The following is a 20,223-nucleotide window of genomic DNA, read 5'->3' on the forward strand; positions in this document are numbered from 1 at the left end:
TTCCGGTGACATTGATCAAATGCATGAAAGCCACAAAAAGCATCCGGCGAGGCAGCGAGCGCCTCTCTTACCCTCAGAGCTCAGAGGTGACGATCGGAGCCGAGCCACACCATCCCTTCAGCACTTAACCAGAGTATGACAGCGCGACATCCGTACCGCAGAGCATTTTATTTTGCCCGTGTTTTGTGGCGGGGGCAGAGTGGGATTGGTCAGGTTTTCCCGCGGCAACGTCGCCTCCAGTCCCGTTCCAGATGAACACCCTTTTTCATCGCCATGGCGCGGAGAGGCCCTCGTTTCCCAGGGACGAGGGGATGCGGGAAGGGAAGTGACACTGCGAGACGGAGGGAGAGGGCAAACAAGTTTGTGAAAACACAGTAATCCAATATGGCCGCCATTGTGTCAGAGCAAACGGCGGCGGAGGGGCTGGCGGGTCAGCGGGAAGGGCAGGAGGTGCGCGTCGCGTAATGATTAACCTCTCCTGACGCCCTGGAAAGAAGCGGTGTGGAAAAAAATAGGGAAAGATGCGTAAAACGGCACCCGGCGGTGGATTCGCGCGGACTCCGTTGTCAGGGTTCAAATCCCACAGGACAAAAACAGGCAAAGACCTCTGATATGAAGGATCACGTTTTTGTTGAACGGGACTGACACGCTCCTGAAAACCTGATGCTAATACTGCTCTTGAATTGGACAATTTCATACCGGAACAGGTTTAGCTCCTATCTGGTGTATTCTCATAAGGTTGGGAATGTCAAAATCCAATATTTAAAAGAGCTCAAACATGTGGCCGAAACACTAACTATCACAATCTGAAGGTTAAGGGACATGTGGTTGTTGCGCACTTTAAACTACCTTGAAGTGCACCATTGTCAGGTTCCCTCCCTGAACCTGATGCTAATCTCTGCAACCACACGGGAGCGAGATCATTTTCCTGCTGCTGTTGCTCGTGAGGATTAAGTGGTGAAAGTGTCATGTAAAAACACCTGAACAAGCTCGACGCTCTCAGCAATGTTTCGTGAGAGTTTTACGAGTTGGTCACATGAAAGCTATAAATGTGAGCTGAAACTCGTCCTTCCAGGGTTTCTGAAACATCTCTCTCTCTCTATGTTTTTCGGTAACCTCAGCGACTGCCCCTGCTGTGACTCCCTTACACCGCCGTCCTCCACACCACCTCATCGTGTCTCCTCCTCCTCCTCTCTCCCGCCTCCCTTCTCCTGCTCCTCCTGTCGGCCCTCAGATAGATTCCCTCAGGAGCAAGGTTGCCCTGCTCAAGTGCCACTTGGCTCTCTCCCCCAAGTCCTTCAGAGCGCAAGAGCCAGCTTGCTCCATCATGTGAGGAGGAAGCAGCGTGGTCCATTCCATCATTTGAGCCGGAGGGTCACTCTGTGTGCATCAGCAATAAAGAAGAACTGAGGGAAGGATGAGAGTGTGAAGGGGCAGTCTGGCCGAAATGTGACCAAACCCTTTACACATTTTCCCCCCAGAGGTAGACGGCGGCGTGAAGATGCGAAGAACAACATGAGGAAGACTGAAATCCAACAGGAACCGTGCACAAACACCCACTGTTCTTTGTAAAATCATTGAATGCGCAACAAATTTACATTATTTTTTCAGCAGTTGCCACACATCCTTCATAGATTAGTTTTAGCAGTCTTTTTAAAAAACAAAACAAAAGTAGCACTGCCAGTTTTCTTAGGTGTTTTATTTAATACTGTTTAGCCTTGTGGTAAATGATCAGACCACTGCACGGGTATAAATAGTGCCTTTGGAAAATGTCCTCAAGTTGATTCTACTTTCATTGACCTAAGCATAAGATCATCAAAAGTTCACTTCAAGCTAGTGATAAATGATATTTCATTGAACTTAAACACACAAGCCTGTTTCTGAACTGCTATACAGGGTTTGACCTCAACGAGTTAACAATTTAACAAGTAAGAAACTAAAAAAGACGAGTGTGCGTTTGCTCATTATTTAAGGTATTAAAAAGAGTAGAGTTTCCAGCAATTGCTCTAATTTATCTAGTTAATTTAACAGATTTAGTTAAGTGTCATTCCCCTTTTCCAGGTGTTTGGTTTGAAGTGATTAAGATGATTACCTGTGATTACAAAGATTTATTACAGTGTTGAGTTCCTGCCAAACACTTCCCTCGTGATTCCCAATATGCAGAATGATGATTTCTTTGTTGTGGTATTCAGTAGTGTTTACCATCTGCCGGCATGAACCTGTGTGCTGTGTCCTCTACTAAAACATGCATTGTTCTTTTCAGACATGTCAGACAAAGTACTGAACATCACATTGTGTCACATGAGAAGGGAACGCGCGTAAAGTTCATGCTTACGTGCTGATAAGGCATTGACAGTCTGGTTTGTGGGTTTGTTTACTGCAGTGGCCCCTTTCCACCAGCTGCTACAAAGAGAGGTCTGGAAATCACATTGCCATGAGCTGATAATATAACTGTATAATAAAGGGGTACCGCTGTGAAAGGATTCAATCATCCATGCACTGAACAGAGATCAGATTTACATCGAACACACCAGAGGGGAGGCTGCTGTGGAGGTCCAGAAAAAGGGAGGTTGCAACTCTCAGGGCACAACCCAAACGCCCAAAGCACCGTTAGAATATACAGCCTGTTTTATCACACTATTTTGTTTGTAAATATATGAAATAAAATAATTGCAAGTTAGTCGTATTGTGTCTTAGAGGGCAGAGGTTGATCTTCCAATAAGTTTATATTTAAAGTATTGCTGCTGTTTTGAAAATTATTTCAATTCAATTATCTTCTTACTGGAATAATTCACATGCACTATTCTAATTTATTTATGTGTGTGTGCACTAGGTCAGAGATCTAGTTAAAAATTAAATACATAATTTAAGTAAAGGTATCTTACACAGTATTTAGGTACAGTAGAGATTAGAAAAAATAATTTAGACGACATATGTCAAGGTTTTAGTTGCTACATATTTAATGAAAAAATCCGTGTAGAAATATTCAATTTAGAGTAGTTCTGATAAAATGCGATAACCAAGGCTTATGTCAGAGCAGTTCTGTACCTCCTATTTCTATGCATTATCGCCGTGGAGCTTTCCGCGTCGACGCCTTACTCACAACTTTATTGTTCGCAGCCGGAAGACAAGACTAGCTACGTGTCAGGAAAAGGAGAATCAGCTAAATGGGCGAAGGCGAACGGGCCGCTTGAAGCAACTTCTCTTTAGTACTTTATATATAAAGCTTCGCGTGGAGTTTTGTTTTGCCGCAGTAGTAGAATTACGACCACAACTGCCCAGTGACGATGCTAACCAAATTTGAAACGAAGTCGGCTCGTGTTAAAGGTAAGTGTTTGCCAGCTGCATTTAGCATAGGGGCTAACGTTAGCTAGCTAACGCGATATAGCTTTCCAAATTGACTGTAAAAAAATAAACGTACGCTAATATTCTTTGGTGGCAGGTCCTGTCAATCACATATTGTTGTTGCTAAACCATCGTTAGCGGTTTCCCGCTAAAGCTAGCTAACGCAACATAATGTATTAAATCATTACGCACAAACACTTGATCGGCTGGTACACTACGTACCTTCCTCGTCCTCTAAAGTCTATGTGTGTATCTTAAGTGCTGCTATGAGATAACTGATCCACCCACTGTTTAACACCTCAGGCCTGAGTTTCCACCCTAAACGGCCATGGGTTCTTGCAAGTTTGCACAACGGAGTCATCCAGCTGTGGGACTATCGGATGTGCACGCTGATTGACAAGTTTGACGAGCATGATGGTGAGGCTGGTGTGCTTCAGCGTTCTGTCTGCTTCAACACTGTGTAATAATGGGCACCACATGTGACGGATGTCTGTGCCTGCAGGTCCCGTCAGAGGAATTGATTTTCATAAGCAGCAGCCTCTGTTTGTGTCTGGAGGAGACGACTACAAAATAAAGGTGAGACTGCTGTTTGTTAAAACTCATCTAGAGTCTGTCCAACATGAGCGACTTAAATCTCTTTTGCTAAGTGGTTATAACAACTGGAAGAACTATCAATTTGAATGAGGCAATAACAAAGAAACTTTCACTTAAGCATAGATTTGTGTCTTAATAATGTCTTATGCTTTATTGTGTTATTTGTCCTAAATGTCTTATGATAGTTTTGTGCATGTGTAAATATTCCTCTTGTCCCCCAGGTGTGGAACTACAAGCTAAGACGCTGCCTCTTCACTCTCCTAGGGCACCTAGATTACATAAGAACCACCTTCTTTCACCATGTAAGTTATTCTGCCCCTGGAAAATACATCTTGTTTTGTTTCACAGTAGAGTCACCAACCATTAATTTGTAACTATTTTTTCTGTAGGAGTACCCATGGATTCTCAGTGCGTCAGATGACCAGACCATTCGTATCTGGAACTGGCAGTCTAGAACCTGTGTCTGGTAAGAGGCACTGTGTTGGATCAAATTAAATGTAAGCGAATGACCTGTGTATTCATTTTTTTGAGTATATTTCATTCTCCCTTTTCTTTCCTGCAGTGTGCTGACTGGACATAATCACTATGTGATGTGTGCCCAGTTCCATCCTTCTGAGGACTTGGTGGTGTCAGCCAGTCTGGACCAGACTGTGCGAGTATGGGATATCTCTGGTGAGGGCCTGGGGACAGTGGACCAGAGGATAGTGGGCTAGGTTGAAGGGGTGGGGGGTCTAGTGGTAGAAAGAACTTGGAAAAAGAAGGAACAGGATCAGTGTCAGGTCCCTAGTCTCCAGTACTTCCTGTGTTTGTTGTAGAGAACAAATCTTTGTCAGCTGTTGGCAGAAACACTTCTTCAGACAAAGACAGGGGAAAATGAATAGTTTAGTTAGTAAATAAAGGCTGTACATAAGTCTTAAGGGTTACAATACAGGACCTTCATAGGTTGGATAGGTGTTTGTCTGTGTCTGCATGCTTCTAAACTTTGGTGGTCTCTCTTGCTCTGTATTTTTATCTGTTTGCTTTCTCATGAAGTAAACCATGAATGTTCTGACATCTATTTTCTTACACATGGACATGCATATGATAAAGCTGTAACCTCTTTCCATTCACATTTTCTATCACTGAGCATGATCCTAAATAACATAGCAGTGTGCAGTTTTAATGGTTTACTCTCCATGTTATATGTCGCAACCTCTATTCAGCTTTAAAGGAATGCTCACTTTTCACTTCCGCATGTATTTTAGGAAGCTACTGCTGTTTTAACACCATTACTTTTACACTTTCAGTAAATCATATACAGTAAGACTAATAGCTGCTACTATCTAGCTGAAGATTTTACACTCTTCAGTACTACTACAATGTCATAATACCCCTAGCATGGGGACACTTGCATGGCTGTTTACTTAAAATATTCCATGAAATATAAAACTGTTTATATTTCATAAATCCATAATCATAACATTAACATTCATAATTCCTAACCCTTAACTATGACATATGACACTATGTCAAAATCTGCTAACTCTGACACAAACAATCACAGAAAGCTGCACAAGCCTCTAAGAAAGCCAAACTCATGTTCCTGACATCCAACCCCCCAGCCACCACCCACCTTACCCTCATCAGCCAAGCCCACATGCTCTTCCGTGTCCTTTCCTCATGCTCTCCCTGGAAACATCCACACTTGCACATGGGTTCCTAGTGCCATTTCCCCTTCATCTCTTCATGCTGTTGAACTGTCTGTTCACCACAAAATTTTACTGGGCGGGAATCACGAGTACAAGCTTTGTTTTCTCAATGATCATTTTCCCCTCCTGATTTGAGTCTGGGGGCTAATTTCTAATCTTGTTCCAATCAGTTCATGGGTATTTGTGATTTTTCATCTGTATGTCAGTGATTCATTAACCCAATCAACAGTTCTCCTGCTATGATTGTTTCCAGACTCAAATTGGCAGTGGTTTGGAGAGAACAGGGTGTGTTGGTGTGTTTCAGCTTGATGTGTGTTCAACAGTCCAGCAGTTGCCCTTCCTGCTTCATTTTGTTCATTGTATTGCTCTGTTTTAAAGTGTCATAATTTGTATCTTACTTTTCATGTTCTTTTTCCTCTCCTCTACTGTGGTTGTGCCCTGTGTATCATAAACATGGCTCCCGCTTGCACATGGTGCTCTGAATGTTGGTTCCAGGTCTGAGGAAGAAGAACCTGTCTCCGGGCGCTGTGGAGACTGATGTGCGTGGCATCACAGGTGTTGACTTGTTTGGTGCCTCTGACGCTGTAGTCAAACATGTCCTTGAGGTGAGTTGTTTTTATTAAATATTACCAGATTGAAATTATAATAATTTGTTAGCATTATTTAGGCAAGAGTTAATTTCCCCAGTGTTGATATATTTGATGGATTTGTGACTTTGATGTTGTGCTTCTGTCTCAAGGGTCACGACCGAGGGGTCAACTGGGCGGCCTTCCACCCCAGCATGCCCCTCATCGTGTCTGGAGCTGATGACAGACAGGTCAAGATCTGGAGAATGAATGGTGAGTAATTTTAAAAGACACAGGAACCTGAGTCAAAGTTGTTAAAAATCACCCTTTCAAAAAAATAGCAACCTCAGTGTCAATAGGTTAATGTTGGGAATATAAAGCTGGAGAATCTATAACATAATAACTAATATGGAATTAAATACTATCTTCAAACTGGTTGTTGTTCTTCTGCCCAGAGTCCAAAGCATGGGAGCTGGATACCTGCCGTGGTCACTACAACAACGTGTCCTGTGCCGTCTTCCACCCAAGGCAGGAGCTCATCCTGTCCAACTCTGAGGACAAGAGTATCCGAGTGTGGGATATGTCCAAAAGGACCGGTGTGCAGACCTTCCGCCGTGACCATGATCGCTTTTTGGGTTCTGGGGGCTCACCCAAACCTCAACCTCTTTGCTGCTGGTGGGTGCTATCTGGTCTGGACCCCTGTCCCTTCAAAGCCAGTGTCTGTTTTATTATAGTGATTTTTTTTTTTTCCTAAAAATGTGAGTCTGTACTAATGTTCTGTGTTTTTCAGGTCATGATAGCGGCATGATTGTGTTCAAGCTGGAGCGTGAGCGCCCGGCATTACGCCGTACATGGAAACATGCTGTACTACGTAAGGATCGTTTCCTCCGTCAGTTGGACTTCAACAGCAGCAAGGACACTGCTGTCATGCAGCTGCGCAGGTACAAGTGGTTGTGACCCAGCAGTGCAGGTATTGCATTCTGAAACATTTGTTCAACAGGGTTAAATGACTTTTTTTCTTCTTTTATCTCAGTGGGTCTAAATTCCCAGTGTTCAGCATGTTTACAACCCTGCTGAGAATGCTGTCCTGCTCTGCACTGTACGTAGCACTCAACACTGTATTTACAGAAATGAAAGTTGTTCAATGTTTTTGATGTAATATTCATTTGCAACCTGCAGAGGGCCACAAACCTGGAGAACAGCACCTACGATCTGTACTCGATTCCCAAAGAAAGTGATTCTCAGAACCCTGATGGTAAAGAAAACCTCACTAAACTGAACCGTTTGCTTTGTCATACTTATAGTGTGTAGTTGAATATCACTTATTCTACTTCTATAATTGCACTTGTTTTGTATAGCTTTATAAGTTGTTAATTAGACTCATTCATTTTCAGCACCAGAAGGGAAAAGGTCTTCTGGTCTGACAGCGGTCTGGGTGGCCAGGAACAGATTTGCTGTCCTGGACCGAATGCACTCTGTAAGTCCGAATGCAGGATTTTCATACTAGGGAACCATAGTTACAGGAGTACAGAGTAGTTGTAGTAGTACTTGTACTGCTGGTAGCTGATGTCACCTTACCGTTCCTTTGCAGCTTCTGATCAAGACCCTAAAGAATGAAATTGTGAAGAAAGTTCAGGTGCCGAGCTGTGAGGAAATCTTCTACGCCGGGACAGGCTCCCTGCTGCTGCGCGATGCTGACGGCGTCACGCTGTTTGATGTGCAACAGAAACGCTCTTTGGCAACCGTCAAGATTGCCAAGGTCAAGTATGTGGTGTGGAGTGCAGACACTAGCCACGTGGCTCTGCTGGCTAAACACGGTGAGTTAGATAAGACAGATAGCCTGCAAACTATTGGTTTGTTTGAGTGCTCAGTTGAAATTCTTCTGTTATTTAAAGCTCGAGTCTAAATTTGCTTCTCGTTCTGCAGCCATTATGATCTGCAACCGCAAACTGGAGAGGCCTGTGCAACATTCACGAAAACATCAGAGTAAAGAGTGGATCCTGGGACGAGAGTGGTGTCTTCATCTATACCACTTCCAACCACATCAAATACGCTCTGACCTCCGGGTATGTGCTTATCTACTGTTATTTCAGTATTTTTTAATAATGCACAGACGTAAAGCATTTGAGGAATAGTTGTTAAACAACTATCATAATGGTTATACAGCACTGAATTGGTTCTAAAGTTTGTATAAAGTTTCTTTTACTGCAGAGACTTTACTTTTGCATGCATGTTTCTTTTATTTTGTCCCTGCAGTGATCATGGCATCATCAGGACCTTGGATCTGCCTATCTATGTGACCCGAGTGAGAGGAAATAGTGTCTACTGCTTGGACAGAGAGTGCAGGGCCCCAGCGTCCTCACCATTGACCCCACCAGAGTACCGCTTCAAACTGGCCCTGGTGAACCGTAAATATGATGAGGGTCTGTACGTGATAATGTGTCACTTTAGACTTTGGTTGGTAAATTCTAGTTCTGACCTCATGCATATGTCACTTCCAGGTCTTCACATGGTGCGTAATGCCAAGTAGTTGGCCAGTCCATCATTGCCTACCTGCAGAAGAAAGGGCTTACACCTGAGGTGGCGCTGCACTTCGTCAAGGATGAGAAGACTCGCTTTAGCCTGGCTCTGGAGTGCGGCAACATTGAGGTGAACTGCCATTAAACAAGTTGCCACGTTTTTTTTTTTTTTTTTTTTTTCTGTTTTTTTTTTTTTTGATATTTTTGTGAATGTTCAGGATATTAAACCTTTCATTGCTTTTATCCACACTTCAGGTGGGCACTGGAAGCAGCAAAGGCCCTGGATGAGCGCAGCTGCTGGGAGCGTCTTGGTGAGGCAGCACTGCTGCAGGGTCACCACCAGGTTGTGGAAATGTTGCTACCAGAGGACCAAGAACTTTGACAAGCTCACCTTCCTTTACCTCATCACGGGCAACCTGGCCAAACTTCGCAAGATGATGAAGATCGGTAAGCAACGGAGTCTGTAATGACTCTGTTGTTCTGACTTCATCTTGAGTGTCACTTACACTTAATATCTGTGTCTGTAGCTGAGATCAGGAAGGACATGAGCGGTCACTACCAGGCAGCCCTCTACCTGGGAGACGTCAGCGAGAGGTTCGCATCTTAAAGAACTGGGACAAAGTACGTTTTTTTTGCGTCCACTATTAATACAACCATTCTAAACCTGCACCTTCACATTGCAGCTCGGTTTGTGCCTTTGTAAGAAGCCAACATGGTAACCAATTGAGTGCATGTTTGCAGAGTCTCTGGCTTACCTGGACTGCAGCCACACATGGTTGGATGAGGAAGCTGAGGCACTGAAGGAGACCTCCTTTGACTTGGAAAAGGAGACGGTATGTTGAGACCATGATCTGAGTTTATAAGTCCCCTAAGTTTTTTTTTTTTGTTTTTTTTTTTTTTTTTTTATATTAGCTATTTAGATTAGATGTTCTACTTATCATTAAATACATAATTTTAATAATATCCTTTTAACATTGTTTCTCCCAGTGCCAGAGGTTTGATCCTATGCACAGCTGCTGCAGCCCCCACCACCAGTTAACCCTCTGGACCACCAACTGGCCTCTGCTCACTGTATCAAAGGGCTTCTTTGAGGGAGCCATTGCAGCAAGGGTGAGTGATTAGCTTTAGACAGATGCACATCTGCATAATCACCCTACTGTGCTCAAATGCACCAGTGTGTTCTGAGTTGAGAGATGAGAGTGATTGCTTGGGGAATATTTGGCCTTCGAATTGACACTTGACACTGTGATAAGAACAATGGTTTTTCAATTGTAGGGAAGGCAGGTCAAATGGCTGCAGACCTGGACATGGATACTCAGGGGGAGAGGGCTGGGGAGACGATGCAGAGCTTCAGCTGGATGATGGTAAATGAAATCAAAAAGTATAGTAACTTTCAGTCAATACAGAGAACTGTATTATCCCTAATACAACACTGTGTGAAATATTTATATTTCCTGTGTCGATCAGATGGCTTCATGGATGCCCAGGAAGGATTAGGAGATGAAGGAGTAGCAAAGGCTGAGGGAGGTGGCTGGGAGGTGGAGGAGACCTGGACCTTCCTCCAGAGCTGGTGAGAAAACCTAAATAAGTTTATGAAGAAATATTTGGACTAATGTTATATATAGGACAGGTCTTGACACATTTTTAGTAACTAAATTCATATTTTCACTTTCACTCTTGATTTTCTTTTCAAATTAACGTTTTATAGAGTTACTGTTGTGCTCAGCTACCGTCTCTATATTCACAGGACATTTCCGGCTGGTGCAGCTGGAGGAGCAGAGGACGGCTTCTTCGTCCCACCAACAAAGGGAATGAGTCCAACTCAGATGTGGTGCAACAACTCGCAGTTGCCTGTGGACCACATCCTGGCTGGCTCATTTGAAACTGCTATGAGAGGTGTACAGTTTGATGTATTTTCTTGTTTCTTTTAATTCCTATGACTGTTTAGTCACACATTGTACTGACATTTCTGTACTGCAGCTTGCTCCATGACCAGGTGGGAGTTTGTGAACTTTGGCCCCTACAAGTCGCTCTTCATGCAGACACTGTCCAGGGGGCGCACGTGTTACCTGGCCGCTGCCTTCGCTGCCCTGCCTGCGCGGCAATCCCCAGAGGAACTGGAAGGTATAGTCGTTGGTCTTGGTCTAAACAACATATTACTATTCGTTTTTAGAATGTGTGCTGGTGTTAGTTATTCTGTTTTAAAGTAAACATCAACTTTATATCCTCCTATTCCTACGACTTAAAAATTTATTTTTTTCTCAGGACTGTGGTGCGAAGCAGGGACTGCCCGCAGTGGGTCTGCGTCTCTCCGACCTCATTTCCCGCTTGCAGCAGTGCTACCAGCTGACCACTTCTGGGCGTTTTGAAGAGGCTGTGGAGCGCTTCAGAGCCATCCTGCTGTCTATACCTCTGCTGGTGGTTGATAACAAGCAGGAAATTGCAGAGGTGAGAACATGCCCTGCTTAGAATAGCTTCACCTTTTTTTAAAGTTTAGGTATAGTTAAAAGAAAACATGAAAGCCTGGGTTTGTGCTAACACTGTCATGTTTTTGCTTAGTTCTCAAGTTTGAATAAATGCAATAAATTAGTTTCCATCATACACATCAGTATAGTCATGTACTACATGTGTACTTACATTTAAGAATTAGAATTTTTGTAATTAGCTTGCATTACACAGATGTGAGACTGGAATTTGTTTTTCAGGCCCAACAGCTGATCACAATTTGCAAAGAGTACATAGTGGGCCTGAGCATGGAGACTGAGAGAAAGAAGTTGCCTAAAGGACACGTTGGAACAGCAGAAGAGGCTGTGTGAGGTAACGATTTATGTTTTGACTTCTTTTAGTGTCGAACCTGTTCGTTTAAGTCGGTGTTCACTAACGCTTACACTTTAGTGATTGTGTTATCTACTTTAATCCCTAAAATCAAATTTTTTTTTTAACCTTTTACTTTTTTTCTTACAGATGGCTCTGCTTACTTCACTCACTGTAATCTCCAGCCCGTTCACATGGTGCTGGTGTTGCGCCACAGCTCTGAACCTCTTCTTCAAACTGCCGGTAACTTCAAGACCGCTGCTGGCTTTTGCACGACGCCTGCTTGAGCTGGGGCAAAGCCAGATGTTGCCACAGCAGGTAGGTTGTGCAACATTTACCACACTGAATTTTACAGAACACACTGTTTTCTAATCGTGTGTTACATTTCCTCCTGTCAATCAGACCCGCAAGATTTTGGCAGCTTGTGAGAAGAACCTTGACAGATGCCCACCAACTGAACTACGACCCCCACAATCCATTCGATCTGTGCGCTGCCTCTTTTGTCCCTCTGTACCGTGGACGCCCTGTAGAGAAGTGCCCTCTGTCTGGAGCCTGCTACTGTCCTACGTACCAAAGGCCAGATCTGCAGGGTCACCCAGGTAGGTTCTTCAGCATGATGAAATTTACATTAGTAAAGTTGATGCAGTTAAAATTTGTATGAACAGTATACAATAACAGCACAGAATATGATATACACATGAAATTCAAGTGTTTATTTCTTGTATCCGTCAATCTTTCTTCATTGGCTAGGTAACAGAGATCGGTAAGGATGTTATCGGTCTGCGTGGTGAGTCCTCTTCAGTTCCGTTAAGAGGACAAGAAAATCTTCAGCAAACACATCCAAGAAATTCAACAACTGTTGGAAAGAAATACAGAAATAAAATAGAAATATATATGTTTGCTCACATAGGCGTTAACCCCAATGTAATCCTTTTAATTATCCATATACCAATGGTCAATAGGCTTTTATTGTATCTGCTGCTCCGTCATCTGTGCTGTGGCTTAATTAGAGCTGTAACTGTTTTCTCTTCTTTCTGACATGTATGAGATGAATAATTAAAAATCACCAGAAATGTTGTGTATCTGAGGGAAATAAAAACACTTCTTTGTGAACAGAGTTCAGAGTGTGGAGTTTTGTGGCTGGGCTTTTAACTATTCTGTGTGTGTGTGTGTGTGTGTGTGTGTGTGTGTAATATAATTCAGTGGAGCATCAGTCAAAGTTCACTACAGGGATGATTCAGCAGCGTCATGAGTCCAAACATGAGTCATCCTTTGAATGACATGACTTTTTTTCATTAGGATAAAATGTACGACGGACATTGCTTTATCTGAATGGAAGCGCATTTTTTAATAACTTGGGGTTGTTTTTACACCGGCATTTATAAGTGGTGTGTTTTCAACCGGAGTCCGTCCTCTTTCAGGGGAGCGGACACCGAGCGGTACCCGGATGTTTCCCATGTCAACACTTCCTGTTGTGTTTCTGCTTTTCGAACCAGGAAGATGGATTTGCAGTCGAACAAATGGCTGCTTAATTTGCTAGTTTGTTATTTTTTCGTGGGTAAGTGGCTTTGTAACGATGCTGGGCGTGGGTGTTCACTGATTCGGTTATGACGAGAGACTGTTTTTGAGTGAGACTGCTAGCTTGGCTGACTTCTTTGTGCTGGGAGCTAGCCGAATGCTAAGCTAGGCAGCGTTAGCTGCTGCCGGGGCGCCTTTATTCTTCACTGACACCGGGTTTCACTCGACTTAAACAATGGAGACTGGCGTTGTAACATACCCAAACACATATTATAATTCAGAAATGGTTAAATGACCACAAATCAGTTATGCTGTGCATCTGTATTACTTTTCGCAGAGGTTGTCACACATTAGTTAAGTCTCCTGATGTGAGCCGCTCGGCATCAACGTGACCGCTCGTGATTTCCCCGCTGCGGCCGCCGAAGGGGCTCAGTTCTCTACAAACTCAGTTAATATCCAGCAATTCAGTTTCAGCCAACTGGAAAGAGCTCACTTTAAACCGTTTACCAGGTCCTTAGGGCGTTTGTCTACAGGTGACGCGCCACAGCTGCTGTTTGAGAACAGACGGGTTTATTTTCACTTCTGCCTAACTCTGATTTTAGGAAGCCATTAATCAAGGGCATAAGGATTAACAAGTAGTTTACTAGCTACATACAGGGTTTCAGTGTGAGCAGAGCTGCAGTGTATTGATAAGACATTTTGAAATAAGGTTTGAAACTCATACTATAGTTTTGCTTTTAATAATATTAATATACAATATATGTTTTCTTTGTCAATATCCAGTAATGAAATGCCCCTTGTGTATTTCTTACAATGTTTTCTTCTTTCTTGCAGGTGTCAGCTGTAATTCTGTAGAAAAGAAGATTTATGTTAAACTCAATTACACTGTCCATGTGTGCGACTCCTCAATGCTACACATCAAATAGGCTGCCAGTGTGAGTAAAGTAACAGAGTAATGTAATGCTGATTGTTTCTCCTGACCTTCAGCCTGTTTGTGATGAATCTTTGGTTTAAGAAGATGAAAGCACACAAGTTTAGATAAAACACACTTTTTCTGCGAATAAATACCTGTTACATTTTTATTTTTCATCACAGTGGACACACATCGGTAGGTGAACCTCAAGGACCCACCAGCACTGATATTTAATGGCCTCTCTTGTCTTTCAGCCTCTCTGAGTGGTAATGTGGGTGTGCTGCATGTGCTCCAGTCAGAAGAAAACCTGGACTGGGTCCTGCGCTCTGGTCCCAATCCTCCATATATGGTTATACTGGAGTATTCACTCTTTACCAGGTACAGTCTCCATGTCTCACTCTGCAGGTTGCAGGGTTGTGTGTGTATGTGTATTACGTTTACCATAGATATTTTTGGAAACTTATTTTATTTAAAGTTATTGGCTATACTTCAGTTATAGAGAGTTTTGACATATAATACATTAAACAGAAGTCATGGAATTCTACCTGACTATCCCTAAGGGAAGAAACCAGAGCCACGTTTTAACGCCATGTCTGCTGTGTATTTGTACCTGTATCATTTTCCCTGCCTCGTGTCTCCTGTCGGCTCGTCAGTTCTGTCATGATGAAGTTGAAGAGTAGCTCCAGCAGGGTCGCTGGCGTTGCGGTTGTAGCACCAAACACAAACCCAGCTGTGGGCTTCTCTCCTCACACCACCTGCCCCAACGAAAACACAGGTGGGTGCTAAAACGTGCTGAGGCACATGCCTCAGTGTTACACCACTTATAGTTTATGATACTTGGTATGTAACTAGTTTTAAATCACTGATATTTCTCATAGCACATTTACTGTAATAAATAAGCAGACTCATCTAGAATACACCTACAAACTCTCTGTGCTTCCCTCAGGTGTTTATTCAGAGAAATACGATCCAACCATGGCACACTGTAATGTAACAGTGTGGAACCCCCTGGGAAACGGTTTATCCTATGAGGAGTTTGACTTCCCCATCTTCTCAATGAAAGATGATAATGAAACTCAGCTCATACGACAGGTAAACATCACTGAAAAAGCTCTTATTTTGTCATTCTGCTTTGATCGCCTATCTCAATTGGAGATTCTGAACTAAGATCAGCAGCTCAGCAGAGTAGAGCTCAGCAATGATACCAGCAAAATCTTTCGTCTGTTCCGAAGATCATGTTTATGTGGGAAATGTTCTGTTGAGATCAGATTTTATAAATCATTATATGTGTGTGTATATATAGTTTTAATAATTCATAGTTTTCTGTTTAAATAAGAAAAGACATTAGACAAACATTATTCATATTGATTCACAGATATACACATTTCTGAGCATGCATACATTAGACATGTCTATGCACAATGGAAACAGACATGCATATATGCAGAAGAGCCAGACATGGCGGTTACAGCCTTACTGTGCCCAGACCTGCCTGTGTGCCCCTGAGGGAGGAGCTGCATCCAGTTAAAACTTGTTGACAGCTATTTGTGATTCCCTGAAAGACTACAGTGTTTTCATTGACTGACTATCTGTGTATATATATGTATGTAATATGCACAAATCCTTCCCACTGTTCACAGTGTTACTTCGATCATAACCACGTTGTGAACGGCAGCGCTCCTCAGTATCCACTGTGTGCCATGCAGCTCTACTCGCACATGTCTGCTGTCACCAACACAGCCACATGCATGAGAAGGAATGACATCAACTTCAGCCTCACCCAAGGTACTTACGCAGCATCAATAAATATGAGCTTGCAAACAACTATTTTTTTGTCTCGAGATGAAAGGTGTAAATTGAGTTGCAATAAATATGGCTACACAACTTTAAAAGAAAAGAAATGGAACATTTTTTCCCTTTCATGTCTCTCTTCAGACATGGTGTGTGACCCATTGAGTGACATGAATATTTGGGCGTCCACCAGGCCTATTAACAACACAGCCAAAGGCCACAAGGAGCAGGAGAGTGTGGTCATTGCTGCAGCGAGGGTGAGCTGGCCACAAAAAGCACTTTGTCTTTTATCTAAACTGATAAAATAGACCTGATTTCCAGTTAAAGTAAAGCCATGTGTTCAAGTTACAATCTGTCCACTCACTGTTCTGCTTTTGCTGTTCTTGAAAATAAAAGCTATGGAAACAAAACACTAAAATGAATGTGAAAATGCAGCCTAGGGGCCTTTTCTGTTCTCACTCTGCATCTGCAGTTCTGTACAGAGGTTGCGTTACATTGTTTTTGTAAGGGGTGTTCTGCCCCCGGGAGTTGCTGTGCAAAGGTGTTGGGGGTAAGGATTACAGTCTCTATGCAGTGGCCAAAACAGTCTGGAGACAGACTGTAGTGCGTATGTGATAGGGACCACAGTTCGCTGCATAACAACAGAAATGGGCTTCTTACTTCAACATCTTTTCGTCTCTCCTCAGATGGACAGCAGATCTTTCTTCTTTGACATCGCTCCAGGGGCAGAGAGCGGAGTCTCCGGGTTCGTAACCCTGCTGGCGGCTGCTCATGCTCTACGCGAACCCACCCAGGACGCCCAACTTGGCCGCAACATCCTCTACACCTTCTTCCAAGGGGTCAGTTTATGTGTTGCGGTTTTCACCTTTCATGCTAAAACACGATGAATGTGCTTTTTTTATGTGACTTCATTCTTTTATTTGACCCCAGGAAACCTTTGACTACATCGGCAGTTCAAGGATGGTTTATGACATGGAGAACAAAGAGTTTCCTTTAGACCTAGATAACGTTCACTCTGTGCTGGAGATTGGACAGGTGGGTAAATGCATGAGCAGGTACTAAAGGTTGAAGTGAAACCATCATGAACAACATCCCACTTTATACAAATATTTATTTAGGTCTGATGCCTACTAATATTTTCTGTTGGTGCTCTCGCTGAGCAAGTTATGGTGTAGACAAACTAAAGATGTCCTTTTATTACTGTAATGCTACAATAACCATACATTTTGTGTACTGACTGGATTTTCTCGCCACAGGTGGGACTTCATACCAGCTCCAAGCTGTGGCTTCACTCAGATCCCGTGTCGCGGAGGAACGCCAGTGTCGATGCAGAGGTTTGCGTGGATAAAGATTCTATTCAATACTTGTGTGTGAATATACAGTATAACAGTTTGGGTTTCCTACGATGTTTTTTTAGGTGGACACTCTTGTCAAAAATGTGATGTCAGCTGCCAAAAGTTTAAATGTCTCCGTAAACGAGCCTGATGTCTCCCAGCCGCTCCCACCCTCGTCCTTCCAGCGTTTCCTGCGAGCTCGCCCGATCCCTGGAGTCGTTATTGAGGATCACAAGTCGGCCTTCACCAACAGGTGATGGGGGTCTCACAAGCTACAGGACTGCACCTTCTGATTAATAATCATGGAGTTTATTAACTTAAGTCTTTCCTCTGTGTGTAGCTTCTACGAGAGCATGTACGATAACGCAGAATACCTGAACATGTCTTATCCACCAAACATGACCCAAGAGGAGCAGCTGGAACATATTACTGACACTGCAAAGGTTCCACTTTTAATTTTCACATTAAATAGAAATATCCTTTTTTTTCTTAAATATATGTATAGAACAATGGCATCACCATTCATTTACTGTTGGCAAAACCATGTGTTTCCCCTGTGCTTCTGTCAGGCTCTGGCTGAGGTGGCAACTGTGGTGGCACGAGCGTTGTACATCCAGGCAGGAGGAGCTGAAACCCAGCTGAGCCGCATTAACGCAGATCCTCAAATCGTATGACTCTGATTATTGAAGCTTCATGCGTTGCAGCTTTTTTGTGTTTTGTGTTTTAAATCTCCTTTGTTTTCCCTTTTGTTTACAACTGTTGTTGTCTGTGGGCACCTACACTTGACAAATGGAGAATGTCCACTTCTATTTCATTTAATTGATAATGTCTGAATGATGGTGTTTTGATTAAGACCTATTATACTTTTTTTTTATTTTGTCTTTTCAGGTGACCCAGATCCTCTACAGCTTTCTTGTTCAGTCCAATAACTCCTGGTTGCAACAAATAATGAGCCCAAGCCATGCAAGTCATCTGAGTATGTTTGAAATGCCTTTTTAACTAGATAAAAAGAAAAAAATATATATATATTATATAACCATAGAGTAGGAAAATAATTCCTACTCTATGGTTTATGCTTGGACTTATTCACTCTTGGTTTCCCCGCAAATGGCAGTTTTTACCTTCTGCTCTCTGTCCATCAGCCAACAGGCCCACAAACCTTTATATTGGCGTTGGCCTCCAGCAGAGCGAACCCACTTTTCTGGTCCAGTACATTCTGGCTAACCTGACGGGCATCACTGTCAACGCCACACAGGACAACTGTAGAGACCAGAAAGTAAATGAAGACGACAAAGAGAGCAAACATGTAAGACTCATGCTATTCACAACAATAGCAACAACATCTAAAGCCACTACCATTCATCTTACATTTATTTAATTAATTTTTTTAGATTTAATGTAAAACATGGCTTCTATCACACACAATTCTAAATCAGTTAATATGTTAACAATGAAATTGTTATGATAAATAATTAAGTAATAGTAGTTAGGTTATGTCATAAGTACATAATTATTGTTGGTATTAAGAAAGAACATTAGCTGACCTTTGGTTCCATTAATCAAAACCTGATGCTCTCATTTCCCCGTCCTTCACTCTGTCTTTTTTCCCTTCCCTCAGTTGTACTACTACCTTTGGGTTCAGGGCGCGGCGCCTCCCAACAGCACTACCAGACAAGGCTTCTGTGTCCGCTCCACTGTTCGACTGTCCAAAGCGATGTCCCCGGCCTTTGAACTGCGACAGTACACCTCCACAGAGTACTCGACGTGGACAGAGTCCAGGTGGAAGCCCATCAGCGGACGCATATTCCTGGTAGCAAGTCATGATCTGGAGGTAAGCGTTCGCTTCCCTCAACACAAAGTTCTTAAAAATGTTGAGGTGACTTTAGATATTTTTTAGAGGTGGGATATTAGGGAATAATGCAAAGCAGTAAATCTTCCTCTTCCTTCTCCAGATGTTGACCCTTGGCGTGGGCTTTGGCGTGCTGCTAACTTCCCTCATCCTGACGTACTTCATGAGCACGAAGGCCGAAATCCTCTTTAGCTCAGGAAGGGAACCCGCCACCGCCACCTACTGACCCACGCGAAAAGACAGGCCCACAACCACTATTACAACTACAACTACTACCCACTTCTATCCCAACCGTACATGGACCGGGTCTGTTCTTCAACACATACCATGAGCAGGTACACAGACAGGTTAGCAGACGACGACTCGGTGTTTATGGACTCACTAAGGTGAGGCTCGACATGATGACTGGACTGGAACGGACTGGATTGACCCGGATGGATCTGGACTCATCAGGGTCAGAAAACGCTGGTCAGGCAACAGCAGTGCTGCCAGTGGAAAAGGTGTTTATATTTCTTTTGTTTTAGCTTATTGTTGTTTTCCCTTTTTATTGTCAAAGACTGTTTGGTTTACTGTGTTAAGGGATAGACACTAAGCAGTGAGCATTATGGTGTGTGTGTGTGTGTGTGTGTGCGCGTGTATAAGAGTGTATGAATCAGTGTTAACGATCAGTCTGAGTGCATATGAAGGATTGCAGTGTTTGTTCAATACTGTAGCCGTCTTTAACTTATCAGTCGTTCCATTGATACGCAACCACTTTGAGTCAGTGAACAATAGTAAATGTTTAAGGTTTTGCAGAATTATAAACGAGCGTTGAAGTGTTTTGATAAGCTCCAGGTAAAAGAGGAAAGACTAAAAAAATCACTTTATACTCTTTGATCCCAGTGAACATACAACTACAGTTAACGTAGATCAGCGTGTTCACTCACTGTAATTCACAAATTGTGAGTCTGGTGTTGTTGACAAGCACTTTTTATCAATCAACTGACAAATCTATTGGGTCCAGTGAGAGGAACATATGGAACTCTGCATGTTTTTAGGTTCACAGCTTTTTCACAATGTTTCTTTCTTTCCTGATAATGTCTGAAAAATTGTAACTGTAAGCGGCAGGTTTAATTTCCATAGATGGCTGGATGGATGACAAATTGTGATGGCTTGATGATGAAATAAACAGTCATTTTCCAGGTTTTCTTTAACAGCAGTTTTAAAAAAAATAGAAAGTCATTGAGCACTTAAAAAACCTGAGGAGACTCTGCTACTGTTTTACATCGATTGCTGCTACATTTTATATTTTC

The 20,223-nt window shown here is 42.8% G+C and overlaps 1 protein-coding gene and 1 pseudogene across 1 annotated transcript; both read left to right on the top strand.

The window, feature by feature from the left end:
• The first annotated feature begins 3,182 nt into the window (after positions 1-3,182).
• Positions 3,183-12,643, top strand: LOC114844957 (coatomer subunit alpha-like; annotated as a pseudogene).
• Positions 12,644-12,958: 315 nt separating this feature from the next.
• LOC114844952 (nicastrin) lies at positions 12,959-20,114 on the top strand. Its single transcript, XM_029132676.3, is given in 19 exon segments — positions 12,959-13,004; positions 13,007-13,084; positions 13,879-13,929; positions 13,932-13,979; positions 14,212-14,335; positions 14,611-14,732; positions 14,904-15,049; positions 15,598-15,742; positions 15,893-16,005; positions 16,435-16,587; positions 16,679-16,783; positions 17,005-17,082; positions 17,166-17,335; positions 17,423-17,525; positions 17,652-17,750; positions 17,971-18,058; positions 18,225-18,388; positions 18,701-18,913; positions 19,035-20,114. Coding segments are annotated over 19 exon segments (2,154 nt in total). The 5' UTR covers positions 12,959-12,973; the 3' UTR covers positions 19,158-20,114.
• Positions 20,115-20,223: the final 109 nt, after the last annotated feature.

Source organism: Betta splendens, chromosome 17 (genome assembly GCF_900634795.4).
Source record: "Betta splendens chromosome 17, fBetSpl5.4, whole genome shotgun sequence".
Taxonomy (NCBI): domain Eukaryota; kingdom Metazoa; phylum Chordata; class Actinopteri; order Anabantiformes; family Osphronemidae; genus Betta; species Betta splendens.